At 46.4% G+C, this 14,231-nt stretch overlaps 1 protein-coding gene across 2 annotated transcripts in view; it reads left to right on the top strand.

The window, feature by feature from the left end:
- Positions 1 to 14,231, top strand: part of SLC12A3 (solute carrier family 12 member 3) — a 40,973-nt gene that overhangs the window by 9,624 nt on the left and 17,118 nt on the right. For both annotated transcript variants that reach the window (XM_032774061.1, XM_032774059.1), the window contains exons 5-16: positions 678 to 817; positions 1,750 to 1,860; positions 2,660 to 2,771; positions 4,955 to 5,085; positions 6,812 to 6,896; positions 7,702 to 7,856; positions 9,360 to 9,467; positions 10,421 to 10,544; positions 12,008 to 12,109; positions 12,800 to 12,955; positions 13,336 to 13,435; positions 13,928 to 14,039. In XM_032774061.1, the coding sequence (XP_032629952.1) occupies positions 678 to 817; positions 1,750 to 1,860; positions 2,660 to 2,771; positions 4,955 to 5,085; positions 6,812 to 6,896; positions 7,702 to 7,856; positions 9,360 to 9,467; positions 10,421 to 10,544; positions 12,008 to 12,109; positions 12,800 to 12,955; positions 13,336 to 13,435; positions 13,928 to 14,039 (1,436 nt within the window). The remainder of the gene's footprint in view (positions 1 to 677; positions 818 to 1,749; positions 1,861 to 2,659; positions 2,772 to 4,954; positions 5,086 to 6,811; positions 6,897 to 7,701; positions 7,857 to 9,359; positions 9,468 to 10,420; positions 10,545 to 12,007; positions 12,110 to 12,799; positions 12,956 to 13,335; positions 13,436 to 13,927; positions 14,040 to 14,231) is intronic.

The raw sequence follows: 14,231 nt of genomic DNA, 5'->3' as shown, positions 1-14,231 counted from the left end.
CTTATCAACGCCTAGTTCCCTCATGCCAATTTCTCAAGGGTTTGCTCTTGTCTAGTTCTAACTCTTCCTTCAAACTCTTCCTTCTCCTAGACAGGGATTCTTTAGGAGCACAAAAACAACAAGGAGTCCGGTGGCACCTTAAAGACTAACAGATTTATTTGGGCATAAGTTTTCATGAGTAAAAAAAAAACACTTCTCCATTGGCATCTGAAGAAATGGGTTTTTTACCCACAAAAGCTTATGCCCATATAAATTTGTTAGTCTTTAGGGTGCCACCGGACTCCTTGTTTTTGTGGATACAGACTAACACGGTTACCCCCTGATTTAGGAGCACACAATTAATGCTTTTTTAATAAGAGATGGGTCTGACCCAAAACCCCAGATCCAGACTTGCCTGAACTTTGATGTTCAGATCCTGACAAATGGCCTTGTAAAACGTTGAGCCTTTTCTCCTATCTCCCTGTGCCATTGTCACTCACCGTACATACAGTGCATGGATGTAGGTAGGCATCTGCAACACAGGCCATAGTGTCCTACTCGTCATTAGTTTGTGAGGAGGACAAAAAGTCATTAAGGGCATTATTTGGTTCCTGAATATCTGTGATCACCTCAGGTACTGCAATGTTGATCCTGCATGTGAAGTATTTAAACAATGGAATGTTTCTGGCATGTGTTAGGTGGCACGTATTTCCTTATCTCAAGAAGCCTTGGTCCAGAGCTGGGTGGTTCCATCGGTCTCATATTTGCCTTTGCGAATGCCGTGGCGGTGGCCATGCACACGGTGGGATTTGCAGAAACTGTGCGCGATCTGCTCCAGGTAAGGAATCAGAATTGTTTCATGGTGGCCCTCCCGGCCCCCTGATCTCATCCGCAAGGACTTGTCCCATGTCAACATTTAAGTCCTTCTTAAAGGCCAACTTCTTCCATGCTGCCAGCAGTGAATCTAGTTGTACAAAAAAAATCTGTATTTGTTCTTCCTCTTTCCCCTCAACTTGTCTGTCATTAAACTTTTTGCTCTTTACATACCATTGTGAGTGCATTAGTTACAAGCAAATTAATAATCAATAGTTGATCCGTGATTGGTAATAATCACTTATAGCCACTGATTAGTTATCAGTACTCAAATCAATAACCAACAATTAATAATCAACAGCAATCAATCACCATGGAAATCATGCTCGTTAGACATGACACTGACCTAGTTGCTTTTCCACTCCACATGTTTGCCAGTTCAGACTTGTTCCATACAGCCTGCTCCTGCCTGGTTTGAAACTGGAAATTATTTTGTTTAATTATTAATTTGTTTTAAAGATCATTTTAAAGCTGTTTATTTAGGAAGTATAAATAACTTTACAGATCCATACCGTAAACACACCCCAAAGTACATAGACCCATCCATTCACGCAGTGCTCCGTGGAACTTTGGTAAGACACAGCCCCGGCATTGAAGAACTCAGCCAATGGTATGGCCATAATGTTTTAATGTAAAATAAAAGTCTAGAAAAATGCCTGGCAGATCAGATTTAAGGTAACTGCCAACTGAAATGCCTTAGCTGGTTGAATGTTGGTGCAAAAGAATGATGGGTTTATAGGCCCCTTTGTTCTCTATTGGTTTTGAATAAGAAGAGGAATTTAAAAGTACTTAAAGACAGAGGGAAGTGAAGGAATCGGATGCTGTCTGTATGGTCAGGGTCAACTCTGCCATCAGCTTCCAGAACTGCAGACTGCTGACTTGGGCTTCCTTTACCAGGAATATAACTCGCCCATTGTAGACCCCACAAATGACATCCGCATCATTGGGGTCATCACGGTGACAGTGCTACTTGGGATTTCCTTGGCCGGAATGGAATGGGAAGCAAAGGTAATGGTCTCAATTGTTAGGATGAACCTATGAATTTCCATACTACAACACATCCATGGTCCAGCTAGCCCAGTATCCTGCCTCCAACAGCAGCCAATGACAGTTGCTTCAGGGAATAGTGGAGCCAAATCCTCCCTCCAATAATGCACCTAACTGCAAGGTTCTTACCACCAGGAAAATTCTTCCTGACCCTTACTGATGATTGGTTTTTGCGCTGCAGCATAAGCATTGTCAGCCCAGATATAACTTTCTTCTGACTGTTGAAAGTGTGGAATCTGTTCTCATTCATATGAATATCCAAATCTCTCTTGAATCTTATCACCGCTTTTGCCTCAGTGCTGTCCTTTGTCTGGTTCATTTGTTCAGATGCTGCTGTTTGCCTCCTTTGACTAGCCACAAAACACTGCTGGCCAAGGAACAGACAAACACAGACTCAAGGTTCATGCTGCATCTTGTATTACAGATCTAGCCAGAACTGATGCTTAGCTCAGCCTGTTAGGTTGGTTGAGATCTATCTGTCCTCAAGTTTAGGAGGGGCGGGAAGCGTGGTATGGAGAAGAGGTTGGGTTGCTCCTTTTCATCAACTAGCATTAGGGTATAAGCATCATTGCAGCTTGAGAGGAATGCATAGGCTACTTACCCTGACCTAATAGTCACAAGAGCAGAATGTTGCTCCAGAGGGACCTGTTTGCAGCTTCACAGTTGCCTGCCTGTACTTTTCACTCCACCCCCTTGTACAGCGTTTGCAGCAGGTACTCAGCCAGCAGATTGTTCAGCTGGATTCTTTTGTTTCTCTCAGGCACAGGTGCTGTTCTTCATAGTCATCATGATTTCCTTCTTAAATTACATAGTGGGGACGGTGATTCCAGCCTCTGAGGAGAAGCAGGCAAAAGGATTCTTCAGTTACCGAGGTAGGTTCCAGCGGTGGTGAGAGGCAGGAGTTTGAGGGGAACTCTTACTAATTCTCATGGATGGCTGGGAGAGCTGGCGTGAATGACTGAGGATTGCAGGTAAGCAAACAAACAGTGAAAAAGGAAGACAAACACATCCCCTAATGGAAGAGGAAGGATGGTTCAGTGGTTAGGGAAGCAGCCTGGGACTGGGAAGGCTCAGGTTCAAATTCTTGCTTGGCATCAGACTTCCTGTGTGATCTCTTGCAACTTGTCCCTGTGCCTCAATCCCCACCTGTACAATGGGGGGGTTGTGAGGACAAAGACATTAAAAAATTGTGAGGCATTTGGGTACTAAGGTGATGGGGGGCAGATAAGCATATAAACTGGCTAGAATGTATTTTCAATCAGTTTACTATGTCAGCTGGAAATTTAGTTCTAAGGATTATGGTGGAACGGGAACAAGACCACAGTTAAGATTGCACCAGAGTTTTCTGTTTCACAAGACTCTTAATTATGATAATGTGCGAGTAAGTGTTCTCCTGTACATGTCACAAAACGAGGACGTCTTGGTGCTCGGAGATCTCACCATAATCTCCGCTGTTCCATTTCAGTGGAGAGGGCCTGGTTAGTTTTGTGTGGATTATGTGGCTTTTGGATTATAGAATCATAAAAGATTAGGGTTGGAGTAGATCTCAGGAGGGCATCTAGTCCAAACCCCTGCTCAAAGCAGGACCAACACCAACTAAATCATCCCAGCCAGGGCTTTATTCTACTGTACCAGCATGATTATGGTTTATTTACAAATGTAGATGAATGCTCTAGTACGGTGCTGAACTGAACATTTCCATATGGTCACTTTGTTCTCAGTGTCCTGGCAGTTAGTGGATAGTAGGGCAGCATGTAACAGAAATGTATCTCGTTCTGCTCTGTTACGTGCCTGCAAGGAAAACAGCCTCTCATGTTAAGCGCCCGCTCTGGCCTGCTTGTTTGGAGTAAGAACGCTGTGCAGGGCCGCCCAGAGGATTCAGGGGGCCTAGGACAGAATAAGGCTTCCAGGGAGACAATGACACTTTCCTGATTGTTCTGCTGAACGTCTGCAAGATGCTGGAGGCCCCTAAGGATCTACATCCAGGGGCAGAGAGGTGAATGCTCTTGTAGTGTGTATGAGATGGACCAGGCCCGGGACTGTGCAAACCACTTCGGACCCTCATTCTGAGTGAAGAGTGGGAGACCACTGGGACCGTAGACTTCTTTTGGGTGTCATTTACCCTAGCAAGCAAGTACTGCATGCGCCTCATTTTTGTAAGTGGGCAGCATCCACAGATCCCATTGATTTCACTGCCGGGGATAAAATATGCTGGCATTTGTCTTAAATACCATTTGCTTTTTGACATAAGAAGGATCAAAATGAAGCGGCCAAATGTGGCTATTTATTGCTGTCACACAGAAGGCCCATTTATTTCCAGAGAAAGGGCTTATCACTGAGAGAGCTTGATGGATCAATGGATGTAACCGTTGTGATAATTAAGACTGCGATGAAATGCTTCCCTTTCATTTAGTGAGTTACTCCATTCCTGCTGGAATCATTCTAACCCCCTGGAGCAAAAGCTCCAGACAGGCAGTGGCCGAATAATTTTTTAGACCTAGAAGCATCTTTAATTTGGATTCTGCCCTGTCCACTTTAAGGCTTGACCCTATAACAGACTGAGGGGTAAAAATAGCAAAAAAGAAGTTAGCTCATGACACTTCTTTTCCCAGCCCTCCTTAGACTTTGTGTCGTCTGTGTAGACCTTGATTTCACAATCAGATTGGCATGGGCAGATCCATACACCTGAGCAGGAACCCAGGCCCAAATTTGTAAAGGTATTTAGGCATTTTTGAAAATGGAATGTAATCCTCTAAATCACTTAGGCCTTGCTTTTAAATACCTTTAAAAAACTGGACACGTGTAGGCAAACCCACTGATCTGCTTGCAAAATCAGAGCCTTGGACTGTAAACTCTGATCTAACTCCATGACAAGAAAGCACCTAGCACATTTTAGGGTGCCATATAAATAACAATAGAATGCTGCAAGGTCGCCTCTCAATAGCGGTTTGAAACACTGCAGCTACTGTTTCAACCATTGCCTTTAAAATGAAAGAAATGTGATTAAAATGATGCAGTAGATTGGAATTGATAGAAAAATATTTTTCTCCTCCAGCTGATATTTTTGCTCAGAACTTTGTGCCAAATTGGCGCGGACCAGATGGCACCTTCTTTGGTTTGTTTTCCATTTTCTTTCCATCAGCGACTGGCATCTTGGCTGGAGCCAATATTTCAGGTGATTTGAAGGTAGGTTTTTACCACTCCTGGCCAATACAGCATCACAAGGGCAAGCAGCACAGGTTGTGTGCTATAGGCAGGAATGAAGTTGTGTTAATCAAGCTCTGTGTGACAGAAATGGGCAAACTCCAGAGTCGGCAAAACTTCCTTGATTGGCTTTTGATTTTGTAAATCCAAGAGCAGGCCCAGTTTGGATCCAGGTCCCGCTTTACTTGGATAAGTTTTTGGCCTAGCTCTGTTTTAGAGCTGGCCAAAATATTTGTGTTTTCAAAACATTTTATCCAAATTTTGAAAGAACAGTAAAAATAATTTTTAAAAAATCACAAATATTTTATTCGTTTTTTGAGCGGCAATGGAATTGGTTGACATTTTAAAAATTTTAACACAGAATTCCAAGAAATGTTCATAGCTATATATGTTTTACTCCATTTCCAACTAACTCTACTCAATAGATTCTTAGGTCCTGATCCTGCTCTGTATGGGTGGCACCTATCACCCATGTAGACGCTCAGTTACATTAGCTCAGGGGTCTGATGCCCAAAGGTTCTTGCAGGATTGAGGCATTAGATTGCACAGTGGTGGATGCACTACTAGACTCTACATAGAATAGAATTGAATTGAATTAATACTGGGCTACCTACATTTATTGCACAGAGACGGTTGATCTGATTTGGATAAATCAGTTGCCCAAGCAATAAACTGAACTATGTTTGAGGTTAGAGAAAGTTTGGAAAGTTTTGTTTCTTCATTTCCACAGGACTCTGCCCTTCTTGCCTGGGGCATGAGTGCCAAAATCATGTGAGGAAGATCGTTCTTGCAGAAGTGTTGAGCTAGCTGCAGATTAAAAATGATTGGAAATCTCTCCCAAGAGCTTGGGCTCAGGAAAGTCCCAGCTCATTTTGCATCCCAAAGAAATGTCAGATAGTTTGACTATAAGCATCCAATCGAATCAGTTATAGATGGGCCCAACGTGCTGATTTGGACTGGCATGCCAAACACTCCAGAGTTCTGAAGGTGTTTGGATCCAAGAGTTTGGGTTGCATGATACGTGGAATCACAGCCCTTCTTAAAGAGGAGGTGCTTACTAAAGACAAGAGCAACAAACTATAGACACAAACTGGCTTCTGCACGGCCCAACTCCCAACTTTATCTTCCTTATTCACCAGGGACCACACCCTCCCTTGTAATGACATGTTTATAAAGTTCAAATTTAGGGCCATTTCTGGCACCTTGGACCTTTACGAGGTTTGTCCAGCCTGGCAGCTGTTTAGTTGATTTTATAGCTCCTATCTTGTCCCCGAGGCTTTACCTTACTTTAAACCTTAGTTCCTCCTGTACCACTGACACATTGGGCCGTCCAGTTCTTCTGTTGATCAGAGTCACTCGCTAGTTGTGATAGTTCTTCCCAGATGAGGCCAGTGCATACGCTATCCTCTGTCACTGTCACTTTAAGTAGATTAAAACAACATTCAGTGCGACACACTCTGAGATTTCCAACACACCAACCCATCAAACCCACTTCACCTCCAAACATCTAGCACCAAAAGTGGGCTTTGCAGAGTGCCCAGCAGGTTAAGAAATCCAGTCTCTGGACAGTGCAAGTATCAGGTTGAAAGATGTCCTCGGTTTTTGAGTATCTCGGAGTGTTTTCTCTTCTTTATAGCTACAAAAATGAAAGATAACTTTGTGGTGCCTATGGAGTGCTGCTGTGTAACTCTGTGATTCCCTTGCTTAGGATCCAGCTATAGCCATTCCCAAAGGCACTCTGATGGCTATATTCTGGACTACAATATCCTATCTGGCTATTTCTGCTACAATTGGTAAGTAACATGCACAGACTTAATCAATGGAGATGGTGAGGAAGTGACATATGGTGAAATGTCCTTGGTTAATTAAATGCTTTCATGTTCATTAGGGACGGGGAAATTCTCAGTTATCAGGAATCCTGAGACACAGAGCACTTTGATTCAGTCTGGCTCAGATATCCATTCTGATTCTGGGTACCAGCAGGGGTGCAGAGTAGAGGGGATTTAAACAGTCAAAAACCAGACTAATAAAATTATCGTTTGATTTTTAAAAAAAACTCATGATTTTTTGAGATCTGACTCAGGAATTTTGACCTCTTGAGGTTGGCAACACTGCAAGTGTCTCCAAAGAATTCAGCCCAGGTTTGACACCGGGCCCAATACATACTACCCACGGTATGGGACCTTGGGAGCTCTAGTTAGTGCTGGGTGGATGCCTGTGCAGCATGGACATGTCTGATACAGCTGAAAGTTACTTTAAAAACAAAACAAGCTAATTCCAGGAGCAGCCAGAAACTTGGGACACTGGGCAAAATGAATGGGCAGTCTGTGATAGCCGCCATCTTGGGTGGCACAGTGGAGATTGGAGGTCGCTGGTTCAGAGGGGAAAGCATAAGCGGCTACAGCTTGAGCTAAAGCTCTGTAGATGGGGACTGAGACAGACTTATCTCCTCTGTGGATCAGGCACAGAAGGGCACCTGTAAGACACACTCCCTAGTGGGTTACAATGACATGGGGGCCTTTATTAAAGCACATCTGGGCATCATGCATCGTATTGGAAAAGACAGATGGGTAGTGAATGGGGGCTGTTCCCTCACAGGGGCTTGTGTGGTACGTGATGCCTCTGGAAGCCTGAATGACTCCATTCCTGTTGGCTCTCCGGGCTGCGAAGGACTCGCTTGTGACTATGGCTGGAACTTCACGGCGTGTGCTCAGAAGCAGAGCTGTCACTATGGAATCAGCAATTATTACCAGGTACTGTCACTCTGGTGCTCTCAGCAGCACGGCTTAGAAGGCTCAAACTGGGCTGGTCACTTTGGCCTGGGTGCGGGAAACCATAAGATATCCATGAATGATCTAGAGGATGGCATAGATTGCACCCTCAGCAAGTTTGCAGATGACACTAAACTGGGAGGAGTGGTAGACACACTGGAGGGTAGGGATAGGATACAGAGGGACCTAGACAAATTAGAGGATTGGGCCAGAAGAACCTCTGATGAAGTTCAACAAGGACAAGTGCAGAGTCCTGCACTTAGGACAGAAGAATCCCATGCACTGCTACATACTAGGGACTGAATGGCTAGGAAGCAGTTCTGCAGAAAAGGACCTAGGGGTTACAGTGGATGAGAAGCTGGATATGAGTCAACAGTGTGCCCTTATTGCCAAGAAGGCATTTTGGACTGTATAAGTAGGGGCATTGCCAGCAGATCGAGGGGCATGATTATTCCCCTCTATTCAGCATTGGTGAGGCCTCGTCTGGAGTACTGTGTCCAGTTTTGGGCCCCACGCTACAAGAATGATGTGGAAAAATTGGAAAGAGTCCAGCGGAGGGCAACAAAAATGATTAGGGGTCTGGAGCACATGACTTATGAGGAAAGGCTGAGGGAACTGGGATTATTTAGTCTGCAGAAGAGAAGAGTGAGGGGAGATTTGATAGCAGCCTTCAACTACCTGAAAGGGGGTTCCAAAGAGGATGGATCTAGATTGTTCTCAGTGGTACCTGATGACAGAACAAGAAGTAATGGTCTCAAGTTGCATTGGGAGAGGTTTAGGTCGGATATTAGGAAAAACTTTTTCACTCAGAGAGTGGTGAAGCACTGGAATGTGTTACCTAGGGAGGTGGTGGAATCTCCTTCCTTAGAGGTTTTTAAGGCCCTGCTTGACAAAGCCGTGGCTGGGATGATTTAGTTGGGGATTGGTCCTGCTTTGAGCAGGGGGTGGGACTAGATGACCTCCTGAGGTCCCTTCCAACCCTGATATTCCATGATTCTATGATTCTATGAATGCAGCCAGTAACCACTGAGGGTGATAGGACAGTTGCCTGAATTGCTGCTTTCTCTCTTTTAAAAAAGTAACTTGCAACAAATGAGGAAAGGGTCTTACAGATAACGGGCTCTTTATCCACACCACCCTGATTCATTCCCAGAGCATCCTGTGACGTGAATGAGGTGGAGCCCTGTGGGGGAAAAATAGCATGTGGCCATGTATTTAACGACTGTATTATAATGAATATGTGCTAGAGGACTGAGTTAAGGTTGCACAGGCAGCCTGAATACTGGCACTTCCTACCTTCTGAGTGCTTGACTTTGCAATCTTAATAAGGTTCTTTTGGCATTGTGTGTTTTTGGCTGTAATAAGCTGTGCTCTGAGGAGCTCTGAGTGTTGGCTGTCAGAGTCTGAAGCTTCCAGGGGGAGGAGCCCAGGCTGTAAGATCACTCCAGCATCACCCTCGCCTGTCTCCTCCTGTTTTTGCTGTAGAGTATGAGCATGGTATCTGGATTTGCCCCCCTGATCACGGCTGGAATCTTCGGGGCCACCCTCTCTTCTGCTTTGGCCTGCCTGGTCTCAGCACCCAAAGTCTTCCAGGTGAGATGGTGGCATGCTCAGGGGACCACAAAAACATCTGCAGTGTTGTCTTTCATGTATACAGTAAACACAAGTCCATGCCATTTCAGAGCCATAATTACAGGCCGAGAGTCCACCACGCGTAGGCACTGTGAGTTCTATAACAAGCTGAATAACCACCGTGGTTGGGCCTCACAGTGCATCACTGGTAGGGTGACCAGATAGCAACCGTGAAAAAATGGGACGGGGGTGGGGGACAATAGCACCTATATAAGAAAAAGTCCCCCAAAACGGGATTGTCCCTATAAAAACAGGATATCTGGTCACCCTAATCACTGGGAATTACCAGCTTTCTGGACAGATTCTTCTGATACTCTTGATGTTTCTGGGGTTTTTGCCTGGAGCTTTGTTCCACCTGATCCCATCATGCAGTGCAGCCCATGAGCTGGGGGATATGCACATTTCTACTTTTTCATGCTAATCTTAATGGGACAGATTCTGTTCTGTCACTCCCATGCAGCTTCTTTCCTTTCAATGGGCTTGCAAGAGTATCAAGGAGGCAGAATATGGCCCATTGCTTTTGTTCATTTTATGAATTAAGATAATTAAGGCGACATCCCCTGACCTTTCCATAGTGCCATCTGAGGTGGCAATACCTCATCAGGTAGGATTGCTACCACTGATACTGCGATGCAAGTCAGAGTTATTACAGTTAGCGTTTCCAAGGTGAAGGGGACCTGATAGTAAGGATGGGCAAACTGGTTCTAAAAATATATCAGCCCTCTAGGGTGGGGGCCAAATTCTGTTTTCACATTGTTGTAAATCTGGAGTAAGTCCACTCAAGAACCAGGCAATATGCTGAGCCGGTGAAAGTGCTTGGAACTGAATCATGCATCAGTCGACCCTCGCTCTCAGCTCTAACCACCAGTATGCAGTGCCTGTCAAGTCTAGATGACATCTCTTTTTCTCCACAGTGCCTGTGCAAGGACCAGCTCTACCCTTTGATCGGTTTCTTTGGGAAGGGCTATGGGAAGAACGAGGAGCCGATCAGGGGTTACATGCTGACCTACATCATAGCAGTGGGGTTCATTCTTATCGGTAAGTGCCTCGGATTTAATAGGCTGCCAGCTCCAGTAGATAGTGTTTTCTCCTTTTTTTTTCTACAGGTTGATTAATGATCAGTGTGGTGCCACGTGGCTGTTTCTTTGTCAAACCAAATTCCTGCCTTTGTTAACTTCTTCCACCGTGGTATGAAAAACAGCTGCAGGTTTCCTACACATGGGAGGCCAGAAGATAAAATTTTATTATTCCTAAGGATGAGCACAAGGTAGATTGTGAGAGCCTAATTCTGCTCTCACTTACACACTTGGCTAGTCTGGAGCAGAGTTACTCCATATTTACGCCCAGGTGAGGGGAGATCGGGCCCAGAGTTTGTTCCAGGAAGGTAAGAAATAAGTCAAATCTAAGCGAGTTCTGTTGTTCGCTCAGCAAGAAGATTCCAACAGCTACTTCTCCAGTTGCACTGAACCCTGAACAGCCAAATTGGTGCTGAGCATCATTCCCTCCCACAGAGTGCAGCAGGGCATGTGTTAAACCACTAAGCCACTGCTGCTTTTTTTGATCTTGACGGAGGGGGCTAATCCTTCCCCATATGCATTCTAATATTAGGGGGAGAGTCCTTCCATAACACATACACAGGGAAAGAGAGAGCTGGACACAGAACCCATATCCAATAGCTCTTTGATATCATGTTGATAGACATCTTGAAAATCTCTATGAGAGCTGGATAGGGTGACCAGAGGTCCCGATATTTAACCCTTTGTCCTGCATTCTGATCAATGTATGATCGGGACGCCATTTGTCCTGATATTCAGGTAAGGAGGCAAGCGGGAGGGAGGCACCAACTCCGTGGTGCTCCAGGGTTGGGGAAAAATTGCAGCCAAGCTCCCCCCTCCTTCTCCCTCCCCTCCCACAGTGCTTCCCACCGCCTAACAGCTGTTTGGTGGTGCTTAGCACTTTCTAGGAGGGAGGGGGAAGAGCAGAGATGTGGCGCACTCAGGGGAGGAGGTGGAGAAGAGGCAGGGCAGGGGGAAGGAGGTGGAATGGGGGCAGAGCAAGGGTGGATACTTGCGGGGGAAGAGGCAGGGAGTGGGCGAGCACCCACCCAGCAGAGGGGAAGTCGGTGCTGTAGGGTGAATGGCAGGCGGGCGGGCAGGGGGGGTGAGTAGGCAAGTGGTGGGTGGGGGACTAAGGAGGGACTTAGCAAGCCAGCAGGGGGCTGGGAGATGAAGAAGGGCATGGTGTGGGGGGGCTGAGCGGGACCTGGGGCAGAGTGGGGGCAGAGCCTGGGAGGAACGGGGTGGACTGTGGGCAGGGCTGACAGCACCCCAGTGTGTCCCGATATTTTAGTGTTATGATCCGGTCACCCTATAGCTGGAACAATCAGCCAGGGCTTTTGGTTTCTTCTTGATTTTCACCTCTCTCCCATTCTCAGAGGTTTAAGTTGGCCAGGGTGTAGGAAATGCACTAACAAGCCATCCCTCTCTTTCCCATCCCTGTAGCTGAATTGAACACTATTGCCCCAATCATCTCCAACTTCTTCCTGTGCTCGTACGCACTCATCAATTTCAGCTGTTTCCACGCCTCCATCACCAACTCGCCGGGTGAGTGATCGCTGCGCTGGTGCTCGGTAGCTACACCCGTCTCGTTGGCTGGGAGGTAGTGTCAGGGGTCTCTGAGCTTTACAAGGCTGGAGGCTCACTCTCTGCAGCAGGGTAAGGTGTGAGACCTAGCCCAATGGCTTCATAGGTAAGAAGCTCTTTGAGCTGAACAAGGCGATATGCTTGGAGGATCCATAGTGAGTAGGAGATGGGGAATATCTACAATTCCAAAAATAGAGCATTTCTGGGTGGGGGCGGTTGGTTACCAGTGTCTGCTCCTACTCTGAGGGATGTCAGGTTCTTTCTCCACCCCTGCCTTTGTCTCCCAGGGTTACAAAGAAAGCATGAGCCACTGATACGGGCACTAGCCTAGGGACTTGGGAGATGTGGGGTCGCTTCCCTACTCTACCACATACCTCGTGTCTGACTTTGGGCCAGTCACTTAGCCTCCATAGTGCTTCAGCTGTACAGTGGGCATAACTGCCTTGCCTCCCGGGGTGTGGTGAGGATAAACACATTCAAGATTGTGAGGTGCTCGGATGCAATGGTGATGGAGGCCAGACAAATACCTAAGATCGATAGGGTGCCCCTGTTCTACACTCTCTCCTCAGAGGCTGAAGGACCCCACCCCTAGTGTGAGGGAAGAAATTGCCATGTGAATGATGAATGTATTTTTGTGTCATGTCCACACAGGATGGAGACCATCCTTTAGGTATTACAGCAAGTGGGCTGCGCTCTTCGGTGCCATCATCTCTGTCGTGATCATGTTTCTATTGACCTGGTGGGCAGCCCTGATAGCCATTGGCATCATTGTCTTCTTACTGGGATACGTGCTCTACAAAAAGCCTGGTGAGTAACGGGGGCTCCTCGTTCTTAAGCAGACAGTGGCGCTAGTGAAAATGCCAGGCTGAGAGATCTGAAGTTATTGGTCTCAGAGCAGGGCAGTATCAATGCAATATTCTGCCGCACTCTTTCCTGCCAATGTGCTCTGCCAGGTCTGTCCACAAGGCAATCAGCTGGGAGAGAGATTTCTATGACACGGCCAAGCCTGCAGTAGTAACTGAACCCAAACCCTGCAACTAAACAAACCAAGGTGTGCACACCCAGGCTGTCTGGAGCAACCCTACAATAACAAAGCAGCAGGTGCCCGTGCCCAGTGCATTGCCAGCATCACTCCTATTTCTGTTTTTAAATGCTCTAATACGTTCTGAATGATTGTTCCTCTCCAGAAGTGAACTGGGGCTCGTCTGTGCAGGCAGGTTCATACAACTTGGCCCTGAACTATTCTGTGGGACTCAACGAAGTCAACGAGCACATTAAGAACTACAGGCAAGTAACAGTGCTGTATGGAGGATGATGGCAAGGGAACATTACCCTCAACCCTAATCACGGAAGGGGCCCATGTATTTGAATAAGTCCCCCATGTTCCCCTCAAAGGCATAACCAGCCAACTGAACCCCAAATGAGACTCAACTGAGCTTGAGTAAATTTGTTTAAATTTCTGCTCCTCTCTGCACCTCTGGGTTGCAGCCTGAGCCAGGGCCGGCAGGATGGCAAAGGAGGAGAGTTTTCATGGTCTTTTCCACCCAGCTAGACCCAGGAAGTCCTTGCAAGGAAGCCTGAGAACTCCAGCCCAGTTGTGTACTTCCTGGAGGATCTGATAGTTTGGTAGTGAAGGACCCAAGCACCCAAAAGATACTGCTTAGATTGGGTGGATGCCATTAGCAGTACAGGGGCGTAGTGATCAAATTCCTACCAGAAGATCTCAGCAGTGACTTCTTTTATGTAAGTTACAAGCCATCTTTTCTTCTTCCTCTCCAGACCCCAGTGCCTGGTGTTAACAGGCCCTCCGAACTTCCGCCCAGCCCTAGTGGATTTTGTGGGCACTTTCACCAAAAACCTCAGCTTGATGATTTGCGGGAATGTGCTGATAGTAAGTATTCTCGGTTCAGCTGCCTTCCGTAAAAGCGCAAGGTGGGGTAGGATGCAGGTATCTACGCCAACCCTAATCTGGGCATCTGTTTGCTGCCAGTACAAAAGGAGCAGGCTGTGGGATATACTCCCTGGAAGGGCCCTGAAAAATAATATCCAGAGTTGTTAAATGCATGGGGCTGACTTTCCCAGT

The sequence above is a fragment of the Chelonoidis abingdonii genome, chromosome 19, assembly GCF_003597395.2.
Source record: "Chelonoidis abingdonii isolate Lonesome George chromosome 19, CheloAbing_2.0, whole genome shotgun sequence".
Lineage (NCBI taxonomy): Eukaryota > Metazoa > Chordata > Testudines > Testudinidae > Chelonoidis > Chelonoidis abingdonii.
Note: the sequence above shows the minus strand (reverse complement) of the source record. Positions and strands in the feature narration are given on the sequence as shown.